Source organism: Schistocerca serialis, chromosome 7 (genome assembly GCF_023864345.2).
Source record: "Schistocerca serialis cubense isolate TAMUIC-IGC-003099 chromosome 7, iqSchSeri2.2, whole genome shotgun sequence".
In the NCBI taxonomy this organism is placed as follows: domain Eukaryota; kingdom Metazoa; phylum Arthropoda; class Insecta; order Orthoptera; family Acrididae; genus Schistocerca; species Schistocerca serialis.
Window position 1 is genome coordinate 336,725,187 of NC_064644.1, and position 22,610 is coordinate 336,747,796.

Sequence of the window (22,610 nt, forward strand, 5' to 3'; positions counted from 1 at the left end):
GGTATTGGTGATAAGTTGAGAAAACCGTCCCGTAACACATGTGTTACAAAACGCCACTGCTTCCTGCGCATGTACCCCCACATCAATATGGGATATGATTACCATGCACACGTACACAGGCCTCACAACGGGTTGGCATACTCTGGATCAAGTGGTCGAGCAGCTGCTGGGGTATAGCCTCCCATTCTTGCACCAGTGCCTGTCGGAGCTCCTGAAGTGTCGTAGGTGTTTGAAGACGTTCAGCGATACGTCGAACGAGAGTATCCCAGACGTGCTCTATGGGGTTTAGTTTAGGTCTGGAGGACAGGCAGGCCACTCCATTCGCCTGATACCTTCTGTTTCCAGGTACTCCTCTATGATGGCAGCTCGGTGGGCCGTGCGTTATCATCCATCAAGAAGAAGGTGAGACCCATTGCACCCCCGAAAAGGCGGACATACTGATGCAAAATGACGTCCCGATACACCTGACCTGCTACAGTTCCTCTATCAAAGACATGCAGGGGTGTACGTGCACGAATCATAATCCCAACCCACACCGTCAAACCACGAGCTCCATACAGGTCCCTTTCACGAACATTAAGAGATTGGTATCTGGCTCCTGGTTCTCGCCAGATGAAAACCCGACGAGAAGGTCTCCGGGCGAATAAACCATGTCTGTTCAGTCGTCTGTGGACTGTGTGTCTTGAGACAACTGTTCCAGTGGCTGCGGTAAGGTCCCGAGCAAGGCTACCTGCAGTACTCCGTGGCCGTCTGAGGACACTGATGGTGAGATATCGGTCTTTTGTGGTGTTGTACACTGTGGACGTCCCGCACTGTAGCGCCTGGACACGTTCCCTGTCTGCTGGAATCGTTGCCATAATCGTGAGATCACACTTTGTGGCACACAGAGGGCCAGTGCTATGATCTGCTGTGTTTGACCAGCCTCCAGTCGCCCTACTATTCTACCCCTCATAACGTCATCGATATGTGTTCTTTGAATCATTTTCAACACTCAGTCACCATTAGCGCGTCTGAAAACGTCTGCATACTTACTCGCTGTACCGTACTCTGACATGCACCAACACACCTCTGCGCATGTGGACTGCTGCTAGCGCCACCGTGCGAAGACCGCAGGTCAAATGCACAGCATGGTCATTCCCCGAGGTAATTTAAACCTGCAAACCGCCCCAATAGAGCGTTGTTTCACCATGTATCAGCATTAACCTTAATTTATGAGCATGAGTGTAGCTGCACTTGGCACAGAGCCTCAACCGAGAAGCTTAGCGCAGCTTGCCACGGCACTGGAGCTGGCCTGGCTCTTCATCCTATTGGCACCTTACAGAACCTCTTTGCCTCTCTTCTAGCAATAAAGAGTTCAATGTATGCTTTATTCACTGCAGCAAACCCCATTTGTCTACTACATTCCAGTACGGAGAAAAAAAAATCTGGAATTTCCGTCCGTCACCCTGTTGCTCCTCCTTAATGTGACTAGTTAGTGCACCGGCCGCTGTGACCGAGCGGTTCTAGGCGATTCAGTCCTTAACCACGCTGCTGCTACGGTCGCAGGTTCGAATCCTGCTTCGGGCATAGATGTGTGAGACGTCCTTAGGTTAGTTAGGTTTAAGTACACTACTGGCCATTAAAATTGCTACACCAAGAAGAAATGCAGAATAAACGGGTATTCATTGGACAAATATATTATACTAGAACTGACATGTGATTACATTTTCAAACAATTTGGGTGCATAGATCCTGAGAAATCAGTACCCAGAACAACCACCTCTGGCCGTAATAACGGCCTTGATACGCCTGGGCATTGAGTCAAACAGAGCTTTGATGGCGTGTACAGATACAGCTGCCCATGAAGCTTCAACACGATACCACAGTTCATCAGGAGTAGTAACTGGCGTATTGTAATGAGCCAGTTGCTCGGCCACCATTGACCAGATGTTTTCAATTGGTGAGAGATCTGGATAACGTGCTGGCCAGGGCAGCAGTCGAACATTGTCTGTATCCAGAAAGGCCCCTACAAGACCAGCAACATGTGGTCGTGCGATATCATGCTGAAATGTAGGGTTTCGCAGGGATCGAATGATGGGTAGAGCCACGGGTCGTAACACATCTGAAATGTAACGTCCACTGTTCAAAGTGCCGTCAATGCGAACAAGAGGTGACCGAGACGTGTAACCAATGGCACCCCATAGCATCACGGCGGGTGATGCGCGAGTGTGGCGGTGACGAATACACGGTTCCAATGGGCGTTCACCGCGATGTCGCCAAACACGGATGCGACGATCATGATGCTGTGAACAGAGCCTGGGTTCAGCCGAAAAAGTGACGTTCTGCCATTCGTGCGCCCAGGTTCGTCGCTGAGTATACCATCGCAGGCGCTCTGTCTGTGATGCAGCGTCAAGGGTAACCGCAGCCATGGTCTCGGAGCTGATAGTTCATGCTGCTGCAAACGTCGTCGAGCTGTTCGTGCAGTTGGTTGTTGTCTTGCAATCGTCCCCATCTGTTGACTCAGGGATCGAGACGTGGCTGCACGATCCGTTACAGCCATGCGGATAAGATGCCTGTCATCTCGACTGCTAGTGATACGAGGCCGTTGGGATCCAGCACGGCGTTCCGTTTTACCCTCCTGAACCCACCGATTCAATATTCTGCTAACACTCATTGGATCTCGAACAACGCGAGCAGCAATGTCGCGATACGATAAACCGCAATCGCGATAGGCTACAATCCGACCGTTATCAAAGTCGGAAACGTGATGGTACGCATTTCTCTTCCTTACACGAGGCATCACAACAACGTTTTACCAGGCAACGCAGGTCAACTGCTATTTGTGTATGAGAAATCGGCTGGAAACTTCCTCATGTCAGCACGTTGTAGGTGTCGCCACCGGCGCCAACCTTGTGTGAATGCTCTGGAAAGCTAATCATTTCCATATCACAGCATCTTATTCCTGCTGGTTAAATTTCGCGTCTGTAGCACGTCATCTTCGTGGTGTAGCAATTTTAATGGCCAGTAGTGTAGTTCTAAGTCTAGGGGATTGATGACCTCAGATGTTACGTCCCATAGTGCTCAGAGCCATTTGAAGTCTGTAGAGTGTACATTCGCGACACTGACAGTTGAGGCTGCGGTACTCACATGGCTAGCAAGGTGCTGAGCGGCGGAAGGCGGGAGGGCGCGCCCAGGGGCCGCTTGTAGCACTGGTGCGGCTCTGCGCGCACGCCGACAGACAGGCCGTAGGCGCTGCCGTTGTAGGGCGCCAGCGCGTCGCCGACAGCGCGCTCCACGTCAGCCGGCGAGCAGGAGGCGGGCACGCACACGGCCCAGCCCACGGTCGAGGCGCGCGGCACGAAGTGGCTCGGCTGCGACAGGCATACTCTCACTTCACGTCCCACCAGTCGAGAACCCACACTCTACGTCTACAGGGTGCCCTGCGGGGAACGGGAGCTTTTAGAGTGGACAGTAAAACCACGTGCCGATTTGGTGACCGGTATTCAAGCTGGTTTTGTGGATCTAGGAGTCTGGAAACACTCGATCACACTTTAGGAAGAATTTCATCCACACAGTTCTGAAGAGAGCAAGGACGGACAAGTGCGAGAACTATCACAGAATCATCTAAAACTCGCTGACATGAATACTATACCGAAATTTCAACTTGACAGCTTTACCCTTCCCTCAGAAGAAGGGGTCTTAACAGAGGACAGTCCGGACAACAATAGGCAAAAAAATATTTTAAACGAGGATAATGGAATGTAGTCGAATTAAATCAGGTGATGCTGAGGGAATTAGATTAGGAAATGAGACACTTAAAGTAGTATATGAGTTTTGCTATTTGGGGAGCAAAATAACTAATGGTGGTCGAAGAGATATGGCAAGGAAAGCGTTTCTTAAGAAGAGAAATTTGTTAACATCGAGTATAGATTCAGGTGTCAGGAAGTCTTTTCTGAAAGTATTTGTATGGAGTGTGGCCATGTATGGAAGTGAAACATGGACGATAAATAGTTTGGACAAGAAGTGAATAGAAGCTTTCGAAATGTGGTGCTACAGAAGACTGCTGAAGATTAGATGGATAGATCACATAACTAATGAGGAGGTATTTAATAAATTGGGGAGAAGAGAAATTTGTGGTACAACTTGACTAGGAGAAGGGATCGGTTAGTAGGACGTGTTCTGAGGCATCAAATGGTTCAAATGGCTCTGAGCACTATGGGACTTAACATCTGAGGTCATAACTCCCCTAGAACTTAGAACTACTTAAACCTAACTAACCTATTTAGGACATCACACACATCCATGCCCGAGGCAGGATTCGAACCTGCCACCGTAGTGGTCGCGCGGTTCCAGACTGAAGCACCTAGAACCGCTCGGTCACACAGGCCGGCAGGCCTCAAGGGATCACCAATTTAGTATTGAAGGGCAGTGTGGAGGGTAAAAATTGTAGAGGGAGACCAAGAGATGAGTACACTGAGCAGGATCAGAAGGGTGTAGGTTGCAGTAGGTACTGGGAGATCAAGATGCTTGCACAGAGTAGAGTAGCATGGAGAGCTGCATCAAAGCAGTCTCTGGACTGAAGACCACAACAACAACAAGAACAACAAACACAAATTAACCATTTTTGAATTTTTTTCGTTACTTTTACTATGAAACGTTGCTTCTAGCCAAATTTAATGATTACAGATCAACGAGAAGTAGACTATAAGTTCTTGTGAGTGCGTTTTTGAGTATCAAAATATGCGACATAAATGGCCATTTCTGTTGATTGTACTGACTTCGAAGCTTAAATTTTTTATACCGCCAACAAACCATAGACCTTAGCGTTTGGCCGGCCGGTGTGACCGAGCGGTTCTAGGCGCTTCAGTCTGGAACCGCACGACCGCTACGGTGTCAGGTTCGAATCCTGCCTCAGGCATGGATGTGTGTGATGTCCTTAGGTTGGTTAGGTTTAAGTAGTTCTAAGTTCTATAGGACTGATGACCTCAGATGTTAAGTCCCATAGTGCTCATAGCCATTTAAACCTTAACAATTTTCGTATTTTCTCCGTTACTTATGCCATGAAACTTTGCATCTAGCCAAATTTCATGATTCTATGCAACGGGAAGTATCCTATAAGTTTTGATGAGTGAGCTTGCTAGTATCAAAGTATGCGACGTACATCGACGTATCTTTTGATCATATTGACTTAGAAGCGTAACTCTTTTACCCCGTCAATGATCTCTAGATCTTAGTATTTGACATAAATGTCAACTCGATACGTCTAATATTCCTGAGAAAAAGGGGTCTTAACAGACAGAAAGACAGACAAAGTGAACCTATAATGGTTCCGTTTTTACCGATTGATGTACGGATCCTTACAAATGAAACAGAAAATTGAAGACCCGTTAGATGACGAACAGTTTGGTTTTAGAAAAGGTGGAGACGCTGTTCTGTCGTTGCACTTGATAACTGAAGCAAGACTTGAGCAAAATCAAGGTACGTTAATTTTATAGACCTAGAAGAAGCGATAGATCATGTAAAATGGTGTAACATGTCTTTCTCAGAAAAATACTTGAAAGCTATAGGGAAAGAGCGGTAGTAGTCAATTTATACAAGAAACAAGATAAAATATAAGAATGAAGCCCAAGAACAAAGTGGTCGGATTAAAAGGCGAATAAGACAGGTATGGTCTTTCGTCCCTACTGTTCAGTCTACACATCGAAGAAGCAGTGATGGAAGTAAAAGAATGATTAAGAAGTGTGATTAAAATTCAGAATGAAAGAATGTCACTGATAAAGATTTGCTGATGACATTGGTATCCTCACTGAAAGGGAAGAATACTTGCAGGATCTGTTGAATTGGATGAACAGTCTAATGAGCACACACTATGGATATAGAATAAACAGAAGAAAGGCGAAAGTAATGAGGAGTAGTAGGAATGAGATTAGCAATAAGCTTAACACCAAAACTGCGGACATTGAATTAGACGAGGTGCAGGAATTCTGCCACCTTGGAAGCAAAATAACACGTGACAGACGAAGCAAAGAGGTCGTAAAAATCAGAATAGCACAAGCGAAGAGTGCATTCTTCGACAAAAGAAGTTTATTAGTAGCAAACGTAAGCCTTTATTTGAAGAAGCAATGTTTGAGAATGTGCGTTTGGAGCACAGCATTATACGAAAGTGAATTATGGACTGCGGGAAAACTGGGAAAAAAGAGAATTGCATCATCTGAGATGTGGTGCTACAGAAGGATTGGACTGAGAAAGCTGGAAATGAGGAGGCTCTCCGCACAATTGAAAAAAAAAGAGGAACACGTGAAAACATTGACAAGGGAAAGTGAGAGGATGGCAGGTCGTGTATCTAGACATTAAGCAATAGTTTCTATAGTACTAGGTGAAACTTCAGAGGGTAAAAACTGTAGGGGAGACAGAGACTGGAATATATCCAACAAATAATTGAGGATGTATAGAGGAATGCTACTTTGTGATGAAGAGGTTGGCACAAGAAAGAAATTCGTGGCAGGCTGCATCAAACCAGTTAGAGGACTAAGGACTGCCACACCTCCCACCCCCACCCCCAAAAGAAGTAAACTAAATTTCTTATACAGGTGAGAGCGAGACGATTCGATTACCTATGTCCTAAATGCTGAATGCATCATTGCAGCACAGAGAATATTTCGTTGCCATTTCTGTTGCTTCTCTTGCAGCGTCTTCCACTGGAGTTCGTACAGCACCTCTGTAACGCTATCGTGTCGACTAAACGATCATGTGAGAAACATGCAGCTCTAAGTTGGATATTTCTATCTCTTCTACTAATCCAACATGGCAAAGTCACAGTCAGCTGTTTTGAAAGCCACTTTCCGTGGAGGAATTATATTTCCTGTCCCAGTGAGCCTCATTCTGGAATCTGCTTTTCGTGCAGTTAGTTTTATGTTGTTATTCCACATACCTCGCTTCGGATGCGTACCCCAACATATTTTATGGCAGTTGTTGTTTCTAGTGATTTTCTGCCGTTAGTGTAATCGAACCTTTAGCCTGTTTATGCACACTACCTTTGGTTTATTTACTTTAGAGGTTAACTTCGAATCCATGAATCAAACATCAATCCCCTGCATGTCTTCTTCCATTTTAATACACTCTTCTGCCGTTGCAACCTTCTTACAGACATCTGCATCGTCCACAAATAGCCTCGTTATCCTCCACACAATTTATGCAGGGTGATTTTTTCCGCCCTGTACAATTTGCAGGGATTGATCGACGAGTGTATATGGAACATAAGAGGTCTAATGAACTTATATCCGGAAATTCGTGGTTTCCATGCTAGAGACCATTTATTCAGTCATACTTCGTTACAGAGACTGCGGTGTAATACAGGCTGTACGATGCAGCCACAGCTAGAGCATGCATGGTTTCCTCCTAGAGAGTGGTACTGTTCCCCATACGTCGTGCCCTAGCGCCCTCTTCTGCCATAGTAACTGACTCACCTTGTAGTGGATGTGATACAGCGTTGTACACACTGGTTCCGTATTCGAATCGAGAGCTTGCCGACATGGTGTTTACTTACGGAAAGGCAAATTGCAACGGACGGCGGGCAGAAAATTTGTATTAGGAGACTTATCCTCGCCGACAACAATCACAGCATTCAATGTTGGCAACAGTGTTTCGCCGTTGTCTGAGACAGTGTCGTTTTTGGAAGCAGGAAATTATGAAGGACATGCCCGAAATGTTCGGACACAAGACTTGGAGGAAAATGTGATTAACACTGTGGAAGGCGACTGCCGTGTCAGTACAGGCTGTTGGCCCGCTAGTACAGGGTAAGCCAGATGACCGTGTGGAACATTCTCCATGACAACTGTTACTACCCTTATCACGTACAGCGTGTGCAGGGCTTATTAGCTACAGACTTTCCACACCGAGAGCAGTTTTGTCATTGTTTTCTTCAACAGGCAACCACGATTCCGGGATTTGTGTCAACCATCCTATTCATATATGAGGCCACCTTTACTCGGAGTGGTATCTTCAACTTTCATAAGTCCGCAGTTCGTGGTCTAGTGGCTAGCGTTGCTGCCCCTGGATCAAGGGGTCCCGGGTTCGATCCCCGGCCGGGTTGGGGATTTTCTCCGCCCGGAGACTGGGTGTCTGTGTCGTCCTCATCGCTTCATCATCATTCGTGAAAGTAAAGCTTGGGAATTTGTACGGCGCTGATAACAGCGCAGTTGAGCGCTCCACAAACCAATCACCATCACAACTTTCATAACAGTTAACTGTGGGACAGTATGCAGAGCCCTGTGATATGGCAACAGCGAATCATTAGCATCGGTGCAGCCGGAATGTGTGGGCCGGGATAACTGGCGACCGTATTTTGGGACCGGTCTTCCTTCCGCGTCGTCTAACAGGCCGGAACTATCGGCGTTTCTTGCGAGTGACTTGGCCTCCTGTGCTGGAAGAAGTGCCATTGAGGATTCGAAGGGTTATGTGGCTGCTACATGACGGTACTCCAGCACACTTCGCCGTTAAAATCCGGACGCATTTCAGTTGTGTCTTCCTTGGTCGGTGCGATTTCTGTTTATGGAGCTATCGCAAAAGTATCGTGTATGCAGAGCCCATTCCTGATGTGGAGACACTGGGGCAGCGCATTCATGCTGCCTTCGACACTTCGGATGCAACCTGGTCGATGTGAACGTGTGAGACAGAACATGCTACGGCGCATACACATGCGTTGAGGCACATGGAAACGATTTTCAACACACACTGTAACAGTGGCTGCATGATTGAATAAACGGTCTCTAGCATGGAAATCATGTCTTTCCGGACATAAGTTCGTTAGACCTTTTTTGTTCCGTATCCTCTCATCGATAAATCCCTGGGGTATTTTTTCCACTAAATGACAGCGCGGAACGGTATCGAAAGATCTACTCAAGTCAAGGAACATGACATAAACCTGAGCGCCGTTGTCTATCCCATGGACGAATAGAACGACTTGAGTTTCGTAAGATTTCAGCCACAAAAACACGTAATAGCGACGAAAACTCTGTGTTTTCCGACCAAATAGTAGGAAAAGCGCGTGTACCGAGAAATAATCTCAAGAAATAAGCGTCTTACCACGCCACAAACAAAGCGAAAACAGCACAACATAAAAAACTGTAAGTAACACGCTAATTAACATAATACATAGTGAATCTCGGTCGGAAATGCATAATAAATAGAAAAAATCAAATTACATTTTTCTGTTACAGATGACAAGCTGTAGATCGCGTAATAGACCTTGAGCTACTAGCATAAACATCCAGTACCTTCGTGGGAGGTATGTAAAAGACGCATACATCCACTTTATTTTAAAATGCACTTCATAAGTAAAACCTTTAGATATGTCGTAAATAAACAACATAAAATGTTTCAACTCAGTGATACATGTCCTAACTCTGTGCTATTATGCATACCAGTGTGAAATATCTGACAATAATCGCTCATTTTACAAATGTAAATATTTTTACCAAAAGCTTATTTGAAGGTAAACGTGTAACAACAGTTTTGCAGAAGAAAATAATCAAATAAACCGACTGAAGACAGCACAAAAAGGTTCTGAAACAGGTCTCGGTGAGAACAAAACTACAAAGTTGTCTTGCATACGACGGAATTGCTTTCCAGTTTTCTTAGCAAGCATGGAAATAGAAAGAACTGCAATGTCCACAAGGTGATTATAAATTCTCTTTTTATACAGGGGAAAGAGGCCTGGCTTTTTTTTGGCATTTAGCGGTAGCCTGTTGGATGAATTAGAATTTGAAGAGTTAGAGACAATAGGAACGCCAGCCTACTCAAGACCGTGAACAAGGAGCTCACTCTAAAAGGAACCTTGAGACACGATGGATGTTCCCCTAGGAAAGGCAAAACTCGTATCATGATCCTTGGCACACTTGGATGTTTAAATAGACTTTGCTGTATGCATAAGGGGCAATCAAATGAAAACGTAACATATGGGAAAAAGTAAGTAAACTGTTATTTCAAAAGTAATCATCATAACTGCTAATACATTTATTCCATAGTGAGTCAAGAAGATCAGTGTCTTCGTGGTACCAGCGAAACTTTTGCAGCGTAGTTCAAATGGTTCAAATGGCTCTGAGCACTATGGGACTTAACTTTTGAGGTCATCAGTCCCCTAGAACTTAGAGCTACTTCAACCTAACTAACCTAAGGACATCACACACATCCATGCCCGAGGCAGGATTCGAACCTGCGACCGTAGCGGTCGCGCGGTTCCAGACTGTAGTGCCTAGAACCGCTCGACCACCCCGGCCGGCTGCAGCGTAGTCGAAACAACCTAGGCAACATGTGGGCGGGCATTATCCTGTGACACAGTGAAGCCGTCCGTCAACAGTCCTGCCCACAAGGACACTTTGCAAAAATTAATGTGCGCCAGCAAATCCAAACGCCCAAGACTGTTGGCGGACAGCATCATTCCTTCCTGGGTAATGTCCTCCCACATGTTGTCAAGGTTATTTCGACTACGCTACAGATGTTCCGCTGGGAAGCCCTTACACATTCGCCGTACAGTCTCGATGAATTCCCATCCGATATACATATCCTGGGAGCCCTAAAGAAAGACATTCGCGGCCGTCGATTTGCTTCAGACGAAGAGGCGCACATATGTGTACAATGATGGTTCCGTAGCCAATCGCAAAGAGTTTTCCATGAAGTCATTGACCGTCTTGTCCCACAGAAGGATAAATTTATTAACAGTTATGATGACTGCTTTTGGAGTAATAAATACACTCACGCTCATAAATTAAGGATAATACTGATACATGGTGAAACAGCGCTCTGGTGGGCCGTATACGGGTTTAAATCACCTCGGGGTATTACCATGCGGTGCATTTGACCTGCGGTCGTCGCACGGTGGCTCTGGCAACAGTCCATATACCCAGAGGTATGTTGGTGCATGTCAGAGTATGGTGCAGCGAGTAAGGGTGCAGACGTTTTCAGAAGTGCTAATGGAGACTGTGTGTTGAAAATGGCTCAAAGAACACATATTGATGACGCGATGAGGGGTAGAATACTAGGGCGACTGGTGGCTGGTCAAACACGGCAGGTCGTAGAACGGGCTCTCCGCGTGCCACAAAGTGTGATCTCACGATTATGGCAACGATTCCAGCAGACAGGAAACGTGTCCAGGCGCTACAGTACGGGACGTCCACAGTGTACAACACCACAAGAACAACGATATCTCACCATCAGTGCCCGCAGACGGCCACGGAGTACTGCAGGTAGCCTTGCTCGGGACCTTACGACAGCCACCGCAACAGTTGTCTCCAGACACATAGCCGACGGACGACTGAACAGACATGGTTTATTTGCCCGGAGACCTGCAAGGTATATTCCACTGACCCCTGGTCACAGGAGAGCCCGTAAAGCCTGGTGTCAAGAACTCAGTACATGGTCATTGGGACAGTGGTTCCAGTTTATGTTCACGGACGAGTCCAGGTATAGTCTGAATAGTGATTCTCGCCGGGTTTTCACCTGGCATGAACCTGGAACCAGATACTAACCCCGTAATGTCCTTGAAAGGGACCTGTATAGAGGTCATGGTTTGATGGTGTGGGGTGGGATTATGATTGGTGCACGTGCACCCCTGCATGTCTTTGACATAGGAAGTGTAACAGTTCAGGTGTATCAGGACGTCATTTTGCACCAGTATGTCCGCCTTTTCAGGGATGCTGTGGGTCCCACCTTCCTCCTGATGGATGATAACGCAGGGCCCCACCGAGTTGCCATCGTGGAGGGGTACCTTGAAACAGAAGATATCAGGCGAATGGACGGGCCTGCCTGTTCTCCAGACCTAAACCCCATCGAGCACGTCTGGGATTCTCTCGGTCGACGTATCGCTGCACGTCTTCAAACCCCTGCGAAACTTCAGGAGCTCCGACAGGCACTGGTGCAAGAATGGGAGGCTATACCCCAGCAGCTACTCGACCACCTGATCCAGAGTATGCCAACCCGGTGTGCGGACTGTGTACGTGTGCATGGTAATCATATCCCATATTGATGTCGGTGTACATGCGCAGGAAACAGTGACGTTTTGTAGCACATGTGTTTCGGGACGGTTTTCTCTACTTAGCACCAGTACCGGGGACTTGCAGATCTGTGTGGTGTGTGTTCCCTATATGCCTATGCTATTAGCGCCAGTTTTGTGTAGTGCCACGTTGTGTGGCACCACATTCTGCAATTATCCTTAATTTATGAGCATGAGTGTAGTTTACTTACTTTTTTTCTATCTGTCTTGTTTTCATTTGATTGTCCTTTATAGATTTATTCGTTCTGATTTAAGTTGTTTACAAGATGGTCTGCCTGTGTAGTTATGGTACTTAAATGTGCTGTAATCTTAAAGCAATAAACGTATTGCTTTATCATCTGGTAAATTATATTTTAATGTGCCAAACGGCACGAATATCGTAATTTCACGTCAATTAAGGCGTAGCTTCACTGTTAAAACTTAATCCTCAAAGCTTCTTTCATTATTTTCTATGTGATAGAAACTAGTGGCGACCTTTTGTGCAATAAATAATTTGTTTGTACTATTCCAGCACTCCCTGTTGCCTTGTAACAGTTCTAAACGAACTCGCATATTAAACGATGGCGCGGCAGTGTGCGAGGAAAGCAAAGGAGTTCCGAGAATACCTGTTAATAAACGATCAAAGATGACGCTAACCATTGTCCACATACCACTTTCTTGTTTAGTGCAAGTCTAGTAAAATTATTGTCACGATTATTCATTGTACTTATTGTCTATGTTGTTTCCTTTTAGCCACTATGGTTCTATGTTCTGTATTTCTGAGATTTTGTTTTGAAAGTTCTGTGTATACAGAGGGTTTGTGTTAAACATATAATCATACAAAATGTAATGACTTGAGCAGTGATTGAGATATTTACTGGATGTATGTTTCTACAAATACGGCAATTTTCAACGCTTTTTTCACGCACCTAACACACCTCGAAATGCACATCATTAGTGGCGCGACAAATACCTAATCTGTATTCCACTTCTCTCCAAGCGTTATTCAGCATTTCAGACGTAACGCCCGCGATAGCGCTGATCTGCTAGATAACGGACTGGTGTGTGGTACATTTGAGTCCTGATGAACCTCCACGGGGGTTCTAAGGAATCAAGCAATCGATGGACTATCTCTCCCAATCCAGCGATCTGGGAACTCATTTCTTGATTGTTACGTTAAGTGTGAACTTCGTCAGCTGGTCGAAGTCCACACTCACGGCGGAAACGGCGTTATAACAGTGTAACGGACATTAGCTTCGGGAGAGAAAGCACGCATAACATATGCTGCTGTGGAGTCCACGTGGCTACCGTCGCGCGCTTACGTGAACAAAACAATTATGCGCATGCGCACGTTGTACCAACAGCCGCAATCAAACAGAAAACATTTTGAGTTACCACACGTGTAGAAGCAAACGGCCAATAAGTATCGTCATTACGTCTCAAGTTATTTTATGTTACTAAATGTTTAACCTGGACATCCTGTGTTATATATGCTCATGGTCGTATCTCGCAAACGCTGAGGTGCTGTGTATCAAGAGATGTAAAACGAGTACTGGAAGAAGAAACATGGGAATACGCAAACAATTATTTCTTAAAATTGTTTCCTTGATCCCCGAACGGGGCGTCCCGACCAACAATGCCAAACGACCATGAATTCGTATTTTCGTGCATCAACAATGTATAGTGAAACAATGGCAATCTTACTGTAAAATGGTATATGAATTCAGAGAATTGCGAGATTAAGCTCGTCTGTAGGCTGTAGCATTTCGGAGATGGGAAAGGAATAAAGAGCGCTTTTCCTCGAGTGACATGTGACAGCGTCCTCTGTGTGTGTCCGACGCTGACCTCGGCGGCTTTCACTTCTCGCAGCACGTGAGGAGGTGGCTGGGTACTACACGACGAGCCGAGGACAAATGAAGCGTTCGAGATGCGCGTGCACGTGTATGCCAGCTGTCTGGTGAGCTTCCCTTCACTAAATCAGGCCTCTCAAGGCTTCTTGTTTCACGTGACAGGCGTCGTGCTTTTTAGACGTAAGGAAACAGCTGAACTTTTTGCTGTGACATTCATATATGCATGAGCTGTGGTTATGAAATGGTTTTCGTCGTTTGTTTTCTTTCTGTTCATCAAGTTTCTTTTTTGATGCAGTTGGCCGATTACTTCCATCATATGTGAGCTTTTTGGATTTCCGCATAGATGATCGTACAACGACCACATTCAGTAATTTGTGTTACTGCCGTCATTGTCCTAAGTTCGCAGTTTCATCCTGCATTGGTTATTTATTTTTTCGGATTTCTACCTCACTCAAAAAAAAAAAGAAAAAAAGGGTTCAAATGGCTTTGAGCACTATGAGACTTCTGACGTCATCAGTCCCCTAGAACTTAGAACTACTTAAACCTAACTAACTCAAGGACATCACACACATCCATGCCACCCTGGCCGGCGTAGCGTAAAGAAGTTAAGCTTTTACGTCAGTGCACTTAAAAGGTACGGCCCTTTATGTCTCACTTTCTGATACTCGCAGACTCACTCATTAAAACCTATACGGTATTTCCCGTAGACCTAGAATCATGAACTTTGGAGGAAACAGTGTTTCACAGAACAAGTAAAGGAAAAAATCAGGAAACTGCTAATTTGAAGTTATATCACGTGAAAAAATATTTCTTTTGTCATTTGTTATTCAGCTTCAGAACTTGAAATTATCACATTCTCGAATGTCTTGGAATTCCCGGGACCGATATCTTGCCAATACCTGTTCGATAACAGACAAAAATAGTCGAGTTTCTCGATTCCCATAATGGATGAATTGTCGTCTATGTACATAGTTTTATGGGGAACCCTCATAGCGGGAGTCTTACTCGCACCTGGTCAATTTGTTTTAATTGCTGCATTAACTATAGATGGGGGTCTCAAACGATGGCGGTCGAGATTAGGCTTGTCCTGCGCATCTACGTCATGTATTCTGCTATAGACAGTGAGCGTTTGGTGGTGTTCTGAATGCTCTGCTGTGAATATAGTTCCCAACCCGAGCATTATACGTCATCGTAGCGAGTTATTTAGTAACTTTTTATTACATTTGCTGCGAGTTGTCACCGTCAATGTTGGTGGCAAGCGACAAATCCTACACAAGCAGGCGACAAATCCTCCGCAAGGAAGCGAGAGGCGTAATTTGCAGGATACGCGCTTTTTCCAAGCGCAAAGCACGTTTATGAACGAACCTCAACTGTCTCTTGGAACCGCAACAATGCAATCCCCGTCAGTGCGTCGATCTGCAAGAACCGAAATCGCCCGTGAATCTGACTGTAGTCTTGGTTGCTTTAGCATCATCGAAACATTTATTACATTCCTCCCTTGCCTGTTTCAGCTTACACGTCCTGTGCCACCTTAATTTCCAACAATCATGCACACCACATGTGAAATTATGTACGCTGCCTCTTTTGTTTTTCGCAAGTGCACTGACATAAAATACTTTCTCTGCTATGCCAATGTCTCCCAGATACCTCTTCCACCAAAATTCTGCCATTCTTTCAACATTTTTGAACGCCACGTTCTCTGGCCTGCTTGCGGCACATGCCCTGCCCAAAACTACCCCTATTAGTCCCACTCTAGCTTATCACTTTTCCCCCTCTCCCCACAGATATTTAAGTACCACAAACTTGACTTTAGCAACCCCATAGTTTCCCCTATGATTTCCATAAATTTTAAACGATTCCCTCCGCCAAAAAATGAAATCCATCCTGAACTGACCATTCATACCATGTTCTAGCCCACTCCTCACACTCCCCCCACATCAGGACTCCTCTTCCCTTCCCACCTTTTCATAATCTCTCCTCTTTATAGTTATGCCCTGGCCTCCATCCTCGTTACACCTATTCCAAATCCCACGTTTCCCTACGACCCACTCTTCCACACGACACCCATTTCAAAAAACCAACCCGCCTGTCCAGCGATACCTTACACCACCAGGACTCATTAAAGTCTTATCCAGCAAATTACCCTCACCAAGTGCTCATCACACCGGCTTTCGTGTCGGAATTTCTTTCAAAAGATTATTAATGGCAATTATAGCTTTGATAAATTTACGATGCCTGATAAAAAAGTGAACCACCCACACGACACCGTTGGGTGGCACTGCAGCTTGGTATACGTACACACCATCGGCGTGTATCTACATGACTAGAGTTTCAATCCTCTGTGACAGGTAGAATAGCCACCAGAGTGCATTAGCGTTGTTACCAGACCTGGTAGGATATGCAAGGGCGTGAACAGCGTCAGATATTGAGTGACCACTGTGAAGGACACGGACATGCTGTGTACTCGTGTGACACAGCGTTATCAGCATCTGACAGAGTTTGAAAAGGGCCTGACTTGGGTCTCCGTTTGGAGGACTGATCGAGCCGTGCAGTATCCAGATTTGTTGGGCATTCAATGTGGCAGTGACCAGATGTAGGACAGCGTAGGAACGCGGCGGCAGGCGTAACTCAGCGTTAAGGTTCCGATCGAACACGTCTGACAATAAGGGACGGTCACTATATTGCCCTTGTAGCACATCGTTTGTCCTTCGTATGTTCGCCTCCATCCGATAACAAGCTATGCAGTCCCTGAAACATTCAGTACCATCTTGCACCATTGACCAGAGACTATCAACAATCAGACTAAGGAATTACTATACCATTCGTATGTTGCTGTTAACACCACAACACAAGCCGCGTTTGGAGCGGCGTCCTGAGCTGGAAGCATGAATTATGTCGCGATCATTCACGGTTTTGTATTACTCACGATGACCATAGCCATACGGCGACGATCTGCGGAAAGGTCCTGTTCTTCCACTGTTTTGGAGAGACACAGCGGTGTTATTCGTTGCATCACTGAGTGGAGAATCACTGAGTATGACTTCTGGTCACGACTGATCTAGGGATCTCTGATAGCACAACGGTACGTCACAAACGACCTGTATCCTTATGTATTACCCCTAATTACTCCTCATGTGACATTTTTCAATAAGACAATGTTCGTCTACACATGGCACATGTCTCTACGAACTACCTGCATGGTGTTGATCTGTCCCCGATAGCTCATATGTGGGACCAACTCAGATGTAAACTCCGTCTCAGGAAAAAAAACACCGAAAATCGGTTATTTCAGAAACTGATTAATTCAAGTGGTTTTTGGTTTTAATAATCCGTTTAAACTGGCGTTGAACAAAAAAAAAAACAAAAAAAAACGATAAAACAGTGATAACCGCCATCCTTAGTGTTCACCTGTCGATGTACCGGCGCTTTTCGATGATATCATTTGGATGCATTCTCGTAAGTTCTTTGAGCGAGGTATAAATTCTTAATCAGTTTACTTTCTGTGCAATCGATGCCGTGTTTTATTAGCATAAGCATGAGACTATCCCACCTCACGCTTTTGAAGGCTTTTCCCATGTCAGTTAAAACAGAATAAATCTTCCCATTCTTTTCAACACAAGATGAAACGTTCCTACCGCCCATTCTCGAACTTCTGTTGCGTGCCGAAGTCGCACTTGCGGCCGCGGAAAGAATCCACGCTCCCTCGGCAGTGTGTGGTACGCGAGACATATCACACGACGTAGTCTACTAATTCACAGATTTAGTCGGAAAATTTTCAAGACGGCTTGGTTTAATTCTCTGCACTGACACACTATCAGATCAGTCTAACAAGGGTCACCGGCATCACTTTAAGCCGCTAGACAACTTCCCATTACAAAAAAGTTTTGCATCACCTCGGTTCTGAGAGTTCCGGAACCTGTACAGAAAATTGGAATAGAGATCAACATAAACATCATTTCCACCCTTTTTATTGCTCATGAAAACCACACATTGCATGTTGTACCACCATACAGCGAGACCTTCAGAGGTGGTGGTCCTGATTGCTGTACACACCGGTACCTCTAATATCCAGTAGCACGTCCTCTTGCATTGATGCATGCCTGTACTCTTCGTGGCATACTATCCACAAGTTCATCAAGGCACTGTTGGTCCAGATTGCCCCACTCCTCAACGGCGATTCGGCGTAGATCCCTCAGAGTGGTTGGTGAGTCACGCCGTCCATAAACAGCCCTTTTTCAATCTATCCCAGACATATTCAATACGGTTCATGTCTGGAGAACATGCTGGCCAGCCTAGTCGAACGATATCGTTACCCTGAAGGGAGTCATTCACAAGATGTGCACGATGGAGGCGCCAACTGTCGTCCATGAAGACGAATGCCTCGCCAATATGCTGCCGATATGATTGCACTATCGGTCGGAGGATGGCATTCATGTATGGTACAGCCGTTACAGCGCCTCATGACCACCAGCGGCGTACATCGGCCCCACACAATGCCACCACAAAACAGCAGGGAACCTCCACCTTGCTGCACTCGCTGGACAGTGTGTCTACGGCATTCTGCCTGTACCAGGTTGCCTCCAAACACGTCTCCGACAATTGTCTGGTTGAAGGCATATGCGACACTCATCGGTGAAGAGAATGTGATGCCAATCCTGAGCGGTCCATTCGGCATGTTATTGGAGCCATCTGTACCGCACTGCATGGTGTCGTGGTTGCAAAGATGGACCTCGCCATAGACATCGGGAGTGAAGTTGGGCATCTTGCTGCCTATTGTGCACAGTTTGAGTCGTAACACTACGCCTTGTGCCTGCACGAAAAGCACTGTTCAACATGGTGGCGTTGCTGTCAGGGTTCCTTCGAACCACAGTCCGTAGGTAGAGGTCACCCACTGCAGTAGCAGCCCTTGGGCAGCCGGAGCGAGTCATGTCATCGACAGTTCCTGTCTCCCTGTATCTCCTCCAAGAGCGAACAATATCGCTTTGGTTCACTCCGAGACGCCTGGTCGCTTCCCATGTTGAAAGCCCTTCTTGGCACAAAGTAACAATGCGGACGCTATCGGACCGCGGTATTGACCGTCTAGGCATGGTTGAACTACAGGCAGCACGAGCCATGTGCCGCCTTCCTGCTGGAATGACTGGAACTGATCGGCTGCCGGACCTTCTCCGTCTAATAGGCGCTGCTCATGCATGGTTGTTTACATCTTTGGGCGGGTTTAGTGACATCTCCGAACAGTGAAAGCGACTGTGTCTGTGACACAGAATCCACAATCAACGTCTATCTTCAGGAGTTCTGGGAACTGGGGTCATGCAAAACTTTTTTTTATGTGTGTATAACAAAACAAGAGTATGAGATTCCAATGTCTAATACTGTCTGCGATATCATCGTCAGTTTACCAAACACTGCGGTCCTATCTCTTTTCTCGACAGTCTTCACTCTAATTATGATATTGAACTAACATGTTATAATAAAGTACACTATGCAACGGAATTTAAGTATCATTTTTTCAAAACCTCGTAATTGCTCTCCATTGCGACCCATAAGTTTGTAATTGGGTTAGAGGTGCCTACAACCTTCCTCTGCAATGGTGAAAGCGTATGACGCACTGTAACGTTACCCTCGCGCTTGACGACGCTTCATATAACAAGGTTTCGACATTTCCGAAGAGAAAAAAAAAAGCTTGGCAGTTCATGTGATGTGTAAGGTGCGTTAATGAAGTCACATTGGCACCAAGTTTCATCGCAATTCTACCCAACGCCACCGTGGACGTGTCACACTATAGAAAGGTCGTCACACCTCCTCTCCCGACCCCCCCTCCCCCCCCCCCCTTCCCCCGACCCGCGCCATCGTCACTCTCACCGCTTCTTTCGACGTCCCTGCAGTGGCCAGAAAGGTGGCACCCAGTGTTGAAATCACGCGGTTTTCTCATGGGTGATCGAAGGAAACATTTCAGACGCACCGCCGCTAAGAATCAACACGAAAAGGACTCACGGGATGCCACAAAGGCCGTCAACGACACCACCCCTCTCCTTGGGGTGTTGATTTCCAGACAATTCGAAGTCGAGAATGGCAGTTCTCAGAGCGATGACCAGCAGGACGACGGTTTTGACTACCTTTGGCGCTGCTGACACCACCGGCTTTTCCAACCCCTCTCCAAGAACATTCTCGGGCTGCATTCCCAGGGAACTACAGCTACACCTTTGGAGTGAGTGCGACCGCAGTTTTTGCTCTCATGTACAAGCTGGGACCACTAGAGATGGTTCAAAATCATTCGACGAAATTTGAACGTGATGCAAAGCAGCAAAGGGTGCTTATTCTTTTTCAGCCCTCCAGCTTCCTGCCAGCCTACGGCATGATCACGAATGGGTGTGGCATTGACATATATGGGACTACAATGGAAAACGGTCCCTCTAAGACCTCTCATACAATAATACCCTCGGTGGCACCCGCTTTATGTTTACTGAGAATTGAAAATGCTCCTTTACAGAGGAAACCTATCGACGCCAATGTCGTACTTTTCTTGCTGTCAGAAGCCTCGTCGAGCCCAAGGTTGACGTCACAGGATGCCACACTTTTGCCTCATTATAGAGGAAGGTTGTAGGCGTCTTTGAGCCAAATTCTAAACTTCTTCATGGCAATAGAAAACAATTACGGCGTTTCGAAAACTTAATTTTGTTGTGCAGTGTATTTACGAAAATTCTATTTTTTTTCCAGATCATTTCCTGACGTATTGAAACATTATTTGTATCTTTGAATTAAAAGTTTTTGTTTATAAAAATTAATTATCCCATAGATTTCACTTTACATGAGTTATGATAGATGCTGCATGATTTGCATATTTTTCCAAATTTAATTTGTGTAGTAAACACGAAACTATATTGATGTTCTAAAAATACACTTAAATCCTCATAAATAATTCAGTGTTTTCTAAAAGTTAGATATGTACTAAATTTTACACATAGCATGTTTTAGTTTCCCAAAATTTATATTTTGCAACTTTATAAAATAACTTTTACCATTATTTTATTCCTTTGATTTTTGCAGTAGTGAGAGACGTAAGTTTACATAAAACTGCGAATAATAAAAAAATAAGATGTCATTATAATCATTAATTTGAACAATGCAGCTTGTAGAACATACTAGACGTTCGTGTTTTAATATATAGAACTGAATACATAACAAATGATCAGTCAGTAGGTGGCAGTCAGTATGTGTTAGTATTTGTTTCAGAGAGCCTACCGCATGTCTTTTGTCACAAAGGCATGAGTAAAAGACACTCTTGAGTGCCAAAGAGATGAATGGTGTATTTGTACTACTGTGTCGAATTAAAATGTGAAACAAAACACGTGGTGTGATACCGTGATACAGTGTCTTCACTTCGTCAGTAAAAGTACCCGAGGCCTGTGCTCATGCCCAAGCCAAAAGTTGAATTCTTCATTAAGTATAAACCAAAAGATGAGTACATCGTTCTTTGTACGTTCATTCATCGAACTTTTTAGTAAATTATTTCTCTTTCCTTGAACTTAGAAAACGTACTGCATTAGCAATTAGTGATGCTGGAAGAGTACATAATTTTGATACAAATCTGCAAGAGCTATTTTTCACGAAATTTATGGAAAGAGAACCATTTCAAAAGCCAATAATTAAAAATCCTGTAGCAATCCACACACTCCAAAAAGATTCCATAAAGATTCCAAGGCCTTACCACAGGACGAGAATATGTTCAGTGCTAAAAGTTCATCCACTGTAGAGTTTTCTTACAGGTAAAGTACCTCATTGATCACGACCAATAAAATGATGACCACTTTAAAACACAATCTCCGCCCCAGGGAGCCCACGACTTTCCGCCTCAGCCCCACGAGGCGATGCCGACCGCCTTCCGATTACATGAGCTCCAAAATTGCTCACCGAAATTGTTCTAAAATCTCTGCCTTTCAGCCCATCACACTTAATAGCCGCATGCAGGCAATTTCATTGGACATTTCTGCCCATTTAAATGACTATAGCAAAATGACGCTTCCTACCAAAGCTTTTCAAAAGTTTCCTTTCAACACATGCTAGGGAATACGTTCCATATCGGAAAAATCACTTGCCCTTCAACCAACCTCTTAGGCCTTCTCCATAACTCCTTTAGGATTGGAGAGAGACTGGCACATCACCCACAGGTTGGAGAAAACTTACATCCCCGAAAAAGTAAACCTGTAGGCAAGAGCCAATAGAGGATCACACAGTTGGAACCCGGAATTGATAAGTTACATCCTCTCTTCTACGTTTTATTGTTAGCTAGCTATTTAGCTACAAATAACATAGTTCATATTCACACTAAACGATATTTGATGGGAAGTGTCAACTGAACAAAAACAGAACATATGTACATTTAAAAACTGAACAAGTACAAGTAGGACTTCCACTCGGTACAAACTTAATTATGTACATATGCGACATAAATGACGTTATCTTTTGACTGCACTGACTTAGAAGCTTAAATTTTTTACACTGCCAACGAACCATAGATCTTAGTATTTGACACAAATTTCAACTTGTTCCCTGTATTCTTAATCCTATAAGGGTTCTGTTGTGGATTGGCAGGAGAGCCAACCCACGAAGTTTAGAGGAAGCCGAAAGGCACGCGTTTAAGCTCACGCAGGCGGGCGTGAGGTCTGGAACAGGACAAGGAAATTAGAACTTAGAAAAACGGACGCAGATGGTGGAATACTTAACTTTAATCCATTAATGTTGCACGTAGCTCTTGT

The 22,610-nt window shown here is 45.1% G+C and overlaps 1 protein-coding gene across 1 annotated transcript in view; it reads right to left on the reverse strand.

Annotated features, from left to right (window-relative positions):
* LOC126412536 (nose resistant to fluoxetine protein 6-like) overlaps positions 1–22,610 on the reverse strand; it is a 331,497-nt gene that overhangs the window by 74,439 nt on the left and 234,448 nt on the right. The window contains exon 5 of the mRNA XM_050082181.1: positions 3,127–3,350. Coding sequence (XP_049938138.1) covers positions 3,127–3,350 — 224 coding nt within the window. The remainder of the gene's footprint in view (positions 1–3,126; positions 3,351–22,610) is intronic.